The sequence below is a fragment of the Ursus americanus genome, chromosome 1 (assembly GCF_024610735.1).
Source record: "Ursus americanus isolate L20-20 chromosome 1, mUrsAme1.1.p, whole genome shotgun sequence".
Taxonomy (NCBI): Eukaryota; Metazoa; Chordata; class Mammalia; order Carnivora; family Ursidae; genus Ursus; species Ursus americanus.
In genome coordinates, this window is record NC_142127.1 from 58,147,752 (window position 1) to 58,155,976 (window position 8,225).

General features: G+C 47.5%; 1 protein-coding gene across 1 annotated transcript; it reads right to left on the reverse strand.

Moving 5' to 3' along the window:
- Window positions 1-851: 851 nt before the first annotated feature.
- NEUROD1 (neuronal differentiation 1) lies at window positions 852-4,903 on the reverse strand. Its single transcript, XM_045806115.2, has 2 exons — window positions 4,802-4,903; window positions 852-3,198 (listed from the first exon to the last, which is right to left on the reverse strand). Exon 2 carries the CDS (start codon window positions 3,185-3,187, stop codon window positions 2,117-2,119), a length of 1,071 nt encoding a protein of 356 aa, XP_045662071.2. The 5' UTR covers window positions 3,188-3,198; window positions 4,802-4,903; the 3' UTR covers window positions 852-2,116.
- Between the last annotated feature and the right edge of the window lie 3,322 nt (window positions 4,904-8,225).

The following is an 8,225-nucleotide window of genomic DNA, read 5'->3' on the forward strand; positions in this document are numbered from 1 at the left end:
AGGGACACAATTGTATCATCTTAAAATATATTATACTACAAATAGTATGTTCTTGAGTACAAATAACTCACTACATTTTCTCCTGGAAAAGATTATTGAAATCATCACAAGATGTTCATAAGATAATTACAAAATTCCACTTCTTGGATTCTTTAAATTAATTAAGTCATTTCCCCCTGGCATTTTCTAAAGGTTCATAACTTTCTTTAGGGATAGTACTGGCTTGCAATAGTACTGGTTTGTAAACCAGTACTATATTGTATAATACTGGTTTGCAAAGTGCAATGGTACTTTGTGGTAGTGCTGATTTGCAATTCAGTTCAGGAAAATGTACAGATAACAAAGCACTAAGAAAATGATAAGGCTTTCTTATATATTTTTAAATGTATAGACAAACTAGGCTAGGGCACTTGTTTGTGTCTGCTTGTTAATAATTAACTAAATATCCCTTTTTTTAAAAAATGGGAAAAACATAATATAATCATTTAAAAGAACTGAAATAAAAAAGCTAAAAATGAAGACACTTAAAACAAAGAAAAACAAACACAACCATTTATCTCCCCACCCCACCCCCAGCCTCATATTCCATGTAATGAAATATGAGTTAGGTTCTTTCATTATCTACAAAGAGCTGGTGACTCCCTAACCAAGATAAACAGACTAGAGAGTATGCTAAAGTAAACTTTTGTCTTTTATTTTATTCTACAAATAGCATTTATTATTTTTTAATTCCACAAATAAAGTAACTATTCTGCTTAGGAATTATTTATACTTAAATCACTTTAAGAAGAAATGCAACAATTGGTCAGATTTTCAATACTATTTTATTGCAACTGGATGAGTGTTTTCTAAATTGTGCATTACACCATAATATACAGGATTACAAACAAGATTACAGTACAGATCGATTCCAGTGGTACCAGTATCACATCTCAAACAGCACTTACTCTGGACTGCATTTTACATGCAATAGCTATTGTTCTAATTATGAATTAAATGGTTTGAATTTATTTAAGCTACTGTACTAATTGACTACAATAGGTATAAATCCCAACATTAACAACCTGATTAGATTTAGGCTCAGATTTATTACATGAATATATGACAAACCACCATTTCTGTGACTATGTATAAAATCATGCATTTATATTTTCTGGAAACATCAATAGCTTCAGATTCTCTGTAAAATCATGGAATGCAAAGGAGTAAAAGACTAAAAAGAAACAGTGCAAATTGTATGTGATAGTCAAGCAGCTTTTGATTTAAAGAAGGGTATGTTGGCATTTGTTTATAATATGTATATACAAGCTTGTGCAAGTAATGTATTGAATTGATATGTTTTGATAGGGACTACATCTCTCTGTTTTTTTTTTTTTTTATCCTCTTAAGAGTTATGGGTCTGGTTTTTGTTTTAAGGAGAAGTAAAGACTTTAAAGTGAAATGAATTGCTCAAATTGTGCAATATTTTTCTTTTTTTACAATTAGAGAGGAAAGAAGTGCTAAGGCAACAGAATAACTTTCTAAGCACTTTTCTGCTGGTTTAAATTAGTTAAATTATTTTGTATAAATTAGATATAATTCTACTTTTCTGATATGTATAAAAATTGATGAAGCTGCATGGTTTTAAAATAGGAAATCCACATTATAAAAAGTCATTAAAAATTCTGTACAAAATCACAACAAAATAATTCAGCATGGGAAAGGTAACAAGTAGTAAAATGCTGGTTGAAAAATATATATTTATATATATTTTAATTGGCCCATTACTAGTTTAAAAATTGCATAGATCCTAATTATTGCTTGTGATTTTGTTATCCCGATCAGATAATTAATATGATCTGAATACAGCTACACCAAATTTGTGGTGCATTTTTTTTTTTTACCGTATTACTTTTTTAAAATAGAAGAGCTATAGAAAATAATACATAAGGTGAACAGGAACTTTGATCCCCTGTTTCTTCCAAAGGCAGTAACGACAATAAATACATATATCACTTGAAGCTTGGAGTATTTGCACTTTGCAGCAATAGTACCCAAAGGGCTGCCTTTTGTAAACACCACAGTCACTGTAAGCACAGTGGGTACGTTTCCCGGGGATGGTGAAACTGACGTGCCTCTAATCGTGAAAGATGGCATTGAGCTGGGCACTCATGACTCGCTCATGATGTGAATGGCTATCGAAGGACATGATATTGTCTATAGGGATCTCGCAGCGAGGGGCAGAGGCGCCCGAGAAGATTGATCCGTGGCTTTGGGCCCCTGCCAGGGTCGCTGCAGGGTAGTGCATGGTAAAGGCATAATTTTTCTCAAACTCGGCGGACGGTTCGTGTTTGAAAGAGAAGTTGCCATTGATACTGAGCGGCGGGCTGAGGGGTCCGTCAAAGGAAGGGCTGGTGCAATCAGTCAGGGGGCTTTCAAAGAAGGGCTCCAGCGCAGCGCCGTAGGCGTGCGGCGGCGGCTTAACGTGGAAGACGTGGGAGCTGTCCATGGTACCGTAGGGAGGACTGGGCAGCCCCGGCGACTGGTAAGAGTAGGGGTGCACAGGGAAGGAAGCGCTGGCGGTAGGCAGGTGCGGAGGCATGTCCTGGTTCTGCTCAGGCAGAAAAGTCCGAGGATTAAGCTGCAGACAGCCGGCAACCAGGTTGGTGGTGGGCTGGGATAAGCCCTTGCAGAGAGTCTGTACGAAGGAGACCAGATCAGGGCTTTTGCCGGAACGCAGGATCTCCGACAGAGCCCAGATGTAATTCTTGGCCAGGCGCAGCGTCTCGATTTTGGACAGCTTCTGCGTCTTGGAATAGCAGGGCACCACCTTGCGCAGGTTGTCCAGAGCCGCATTTAGCCCGTGCATGCGGTTGCGTTCTCGGGCGTTGGCCTTCATGCGCCTTAGCTTAAAACGCTCCAGGCGCGCCTTGGTCATCTTCTTCTTTTTGGGGCCCCGTCTCTTGGGCTTTTGATCGTCATCCTCCTCTTCCTCTTCTTCCTCCTCTTCTAGATCCTCGTCTTCCTCCTCCTCCTCTCCCCCGTTCCTCAGGGAGTCCTCTTCCGCGTTCATGGCTTCGAGGTCGTCCTCCTTCTTGTCTGCCTCGTGCTCCTCGTCCTGAGAACTGAGACATTCGTCTGTCCAGCTGGGAGGACCCTGAGGCTGAGGCTCGCCCATCAGCCCGCTCTCGCTGTAAGATTTTGTCATGTTTCGGTTTCCTACATTCAACAGGGGGAAGAGAGGAACAGAAAGAAAAGGAGAAAAACGCTACATTCAAAACCTACCTATGCCCTCATGTCCCACTCCCTAACCTTGTAGAAATGCATGTGAAGAGAAGTACCAGCTCATTACAAAATGGATACTCCTAAGAAAAAGTTAAATGCTGTGTTTTATAATGGCGTGTGTGTGCCCCACTGACACATAGGAGACGGGGCACAGCTGGAGGTGGGGGAGAGAGTAAATATGTGTATATGTACACTCCTGCGTGTATGTTTCCTAGTGATTGCTGAAAGTGTGTTTATGGTAATTATGTGGCAGAATAATATGCGTGAAAATGAGCATACATTTCGACTACTTCATGTTTGTTTTCCCCCCTACTACTTCACGTTTATGTGCATGAGTTCAAAGTCACAACTCCACAAAAAAAAAAAAGTGAGTTGGAAAAACGCAATTCTGTTTGTTCCCTTCTCTGCCCTCGCTTCTTATAGTTAGCGAGTAGAGTTGAAGAGTCGTTACGTAATTTACTAACGGTGGCAGTGATTTTTAAGAAGATTATACTAACCGGAAATTGAAGAACAAATGCGTGGCGGAGAAAAAGTAGTTTCCACCAAATTATTTCACCAACAACGAAACATTTGGCAACAAAAGTGGGCAGGGGTCTTCCACCCCACCCTCGCCTTTCTTTTCTCGCCTCCCACCACTGTCCCTCTGCTGAGTTTCCACCTTGTACAAAAGCGCTAGCTACATGGCCAGAGCTGGGGGCACGGCGCAGAGCGCCCTTCCACGCGCTTGGGATCAGGTGCGGAAGGCTCCTCTCTAATAAACAGCCCATTGAAAGGGCCGCCCGCTCTTTATTGGGGCTTTTCAAACTTCGCCTCAAACCTCTCTTTAAAAGATTGAGTAATTATAATGGTCAGCGATTGGCAATAGCGAAGTTGCCGCTTTACTAATAAAGAAAATAAAAAGCCTTTAGTGAGACAACTGAATTTCTGGCTCCTGCAGTGGCTGCTGGGGACTTGGCTGCCTCTGGAGCAGTAACAGGTAGCAGGAGTGGGTTCCTCTCTCGTTCTCCACACCCCCCCCCCAACTAAACTATCTGTAAACGGGCTTATTTTCCGGGGTGTGTATACTCCGGGTATCAAATGTCCCTTTTATTCACTGAAAAAATTACTTGGCACTTCCAATTTCCATAAAATACATGCACACAAAACAAATATTGGTAACAGGGCTTTTCTTTTTTCTTTTTCTTTACTGGAAGAAGTGAGAAAGTGAAGTAGTTATTTGCTTTCATGACTTTGAAACCACCACTAGCAAATAATCAGAGTTACTGTGCATCATTTAAAAAATTCAAAGACGCTCCTATAATTCCCCCCCCTCAAAACCAAAACACTAAAACATTTTTTTTTTAATTTTAAAGCCTGCTGTCGGTATTTGAGTGATGCGAGTCATAATGTGTGCGTATTTGCCTGCAATCATGGGGAGGAATGTCTGTTCAATACACATACACACGCTCGCAAACGCACACGTTCAGAATATGTGTAGGTACATCCGGTCTTCATTACTGCTTTTATTCCCAGGCAAAAATGACAGAATTGTAATTACCTGCAGTTGTTAGTAGGTCCTGAGCAGTGATGGTCTCATAACCCTGGGGCCTCCGGATGCCGTGCCTTCTGCGTGGGGCGAATTCCTCGTGTCCTGGCCGCGCGGGCGCTCAGGTTATATAGCCGGGTTGGTGATGCTGAGCGCAGGCGGGGCCGGGAGCCGAGCGGCTAGCAGGTCCTTGCGCCCGGCGCCTGCGCACGCGTCCAGGCTGAGCGCTCCCTTCCGCCCTCCCCCACCGCCCGCCCCTTCAGCCCTGCTCCTCTCCCACCCTCCTCCGACTCCAGCTCCCCTCGCCCCCACCCCTACCCCCGCCCCATCTCCTTCCTCCCCGGCATGCGCCATATGGTCTTCCCGGTCCAGCCAGGAGCCGGGAACCACGTGACCTGCCCATTTGTATGCCGCGGAGCGCTCCATTCCGGCCCCTTTGTGGCCAGAAGAAAGTGGCCCATCTGTCGCCAGTTAGAGACTCCGCGGACCTGTTTTTACCCGCAGGAGAGATTAACCCTTTCAGGCGGCAGAAGGGAGAGGGGGCAAGGGGGGAGGGGAATTGAGGGAAGGGAGCGGGAAAGCTAACGTTGACTGGGTTCAGATCAGAGTGAGTGGCCCGCGTTGGGGCGGGAAGTAGCGCAGAGGTGAAAGAGGCAGAAGCCTGGAGACTGAGGCGTGCAGTGAAGCGTCCTGACTCCATTTGATGCCTTGTCCAGGCTTTGGTCTCCAGAGCACCAAGACTTTCTGCCCTCTCTGACTAGTCCATCTCTGGGTTTCCTCCTGTTGGCAGACGCTTTGCTTATTGGCGCCAAAGGGTGGCTTCTCCTCATGTCCTTTAAACCCTTAAGAAAACATATACGCCATGTGAAAATGGCTTCATCTGTAAACTCAGCTTTGATGCTAGTCCTCTAGCCTCCTTAATTGTATCACCCGCTCCCAGCCTCTAGAGTATAGAAATTTTGTACCTGTCACTCTACCCCACCATACATAATGCAACTCGTTGTGCCCCCACCTTCAGCTACCTCTGTCCTTGGAGACTCCTCAATACATCAACCCCCTTCCCCACAGAGGTCCTAGTCCTCAGCGCAAGCCAGTCCATGCGCTCAGCCCTTGGCTCCTTCCACCTCAGAGTGATCTGTGTGAAAGCTGGGGGACTCGTCTGATGCTTGAATTCTGCCTTTTTGCCAAGGCCATTGGATTGTTGCAAAGGATGCTTTCATCCCATGCCCCTTGTTCCTTGCCACAGGCTGGCACTCCACACTCACAGGCCTGTAAGTAGGTACTTGGTTCAGACAAGCCTTCTCAAAGGGAGGATGCAACGGGCCTATGCTAAATGAGTCTTTTCACTCCTCTTTCGAGAAAGGCCTTTAGCACAACTCTAGAAGGGGTTAATGGCCACGACTCCTCCAGACCTCAAAGACTGACTTGACTCAACCTCCACCTTGCACATCAAGCAAAGATCATAGAGATTCCTGACTAATTCTGAAGGAGCTGTATTTGTGTTTGAATGGCAATTATTTATTCGTTCCTACCAAGGCAGGTTGTAGTTATATATCCCATCTTTTCCATTCCTTCTCCACCATCTTTGTCTCTAAATCCTCCATTAACTAACACCCTATCCCTCCCAGACCTGTAGCCCCCTCAAACGAACGCGTGGAACTTGGATTGTTTATTTAAACTCAATCGCTTTAAAAGCCCCTCGAGTTTGCAAACAGTGTCAGGGTTGAGCGGCTGAAGCTAGGTGCCTCTGGGAACTGGAGTGGTGGCGCAGTGGAGAGGGGAAGAGGGTCCTAACGAGATCACTGGTGTCTGGAAGGCAGCGAATGCAGCCTTCCTCGTCCAGGGCAAATATGAAAGGGAAATAAAGGGGTGTACGCCCTGACCCGTTGCCGAAAGTGTGACGTGAATTATGTTGAGTTTCCAAGAGCAGAGCTGTAGGGAGTTTTTGCTTTTCTGCGTTCACTCGTCAATGTACGAAGAGCACAGAAGATTATAAAATAATTGACCTAGGAGCCTAGTCTCATTATTTGCCACTGCACCGTCTGTATTATCAGTGATGGGTTAAAACTCAAGGGGCGTCGAAGTTAAGGCGGGTCCACAACTTGCAGGTCTGAGGACACTTGCTGCAGGGCTGGACCAAGTGCCCCCCACTCTCCTGGCAGCCGCTCCACAGGCTAGCCCACCATGCGGTGGGGATGTGGAACTTGCGCCCTGGCTCTCCCTTCTCCGTCTTAGAGGAGCTTCTGGGGAAATGTTAGGGGCGGATGGAAGAGATGGCTTCAGCTGCCCAAAGACCCGGGGTTGACCTAGGAGATCCCTCCTCCCCCCGGGAAGCGGAAACGTCCTTAGTTTGTGACATCCTGTGGAATACAGGAGATGCTTGGTGGAACCAGATGTTCCAGGGCAGAAAAGGACCGGGTGTTTCGCCAGCCGAGACTCAAATGCCCAAAGTGCAGAAATCAGTAGACGCGGTCCTTCCCTTTCCTTCTGAGAATTCATCCCTAACCCCAGTGCCCGTCGTTCTCCCAGGCCTGGGATTTGTACAAAGAAAAGTCCACTCTGGGATGTTCCAGAGACCTGGCGAGGGTCGGTCTCACTGTGGCTTTTAATGAGCCTCACGGCCCACAGAGCTTGGGTGCAAACCCTCCTCTGCGCGGGGAATGTCAATACCCCAGCGAGGGAATCCTGGCGCCGAGAGAGCCCAGACTGGACCTCCCGGAGCAGTCAGGGCCGAGGGGAGAAGTGCTGACTAGACCTAGATTGAGGTGCTTTTTGTTGAGAGGAGACGGGGCGAGAAAGTGGGGCGAGAGTACAGTGGTGGCGGTGACGCTGGAAGAGGATGGAGTGCGGGCGCTGTGGGACTCAGTAGGAGGCACAGTCGCCGCCCCCGCCTCCTCATTTTCCTCTTCCTCTTTGGACTTTGTTTCGACAGTTGCACACTTTCCCCCTCCGATTGCCTAAATTCTCGCCCTTTCCCTCAGCCGGCGCTGCCAGTTAGCGGTACTTCTCCAGCTCCGGTCCCCACTGGGCGCTGCAGGCTGCTGAGCGGCACGCGAACCGCACGCGCGGGTAACAAAAGCGGCTTTCATGACTCACTGCCCTCGAGCAATGCCCCAAATCTGTCGCCCCCCGGGTCCCCGCTTGGAGCGCGCGGCGCGGGCCGGGCGGTCCCGGCCGTTAAAGCGGCAGCAGGAGCGCCGGCGGGAAGAGGGGCGGGAGAAGGCGTGTGGCCGGGGTGGGGAGAGGGGAGTGTGGCCAGGGCGGGGAGAACGGGGGGTGGGGGGAGGGAGGCGTGTGGCACAGTGTATGGGGCGGGGGAGGCGAGATGGAGGCGTGTGGTCGGGACTTAGGGAGTGGGAAGCGTGTAGCTGGCGGCGCGGGTGGGGGTGGGGTGTTCGACGCATTCACCGGGCTTAGATAAAGAGCAGGGGCAGGG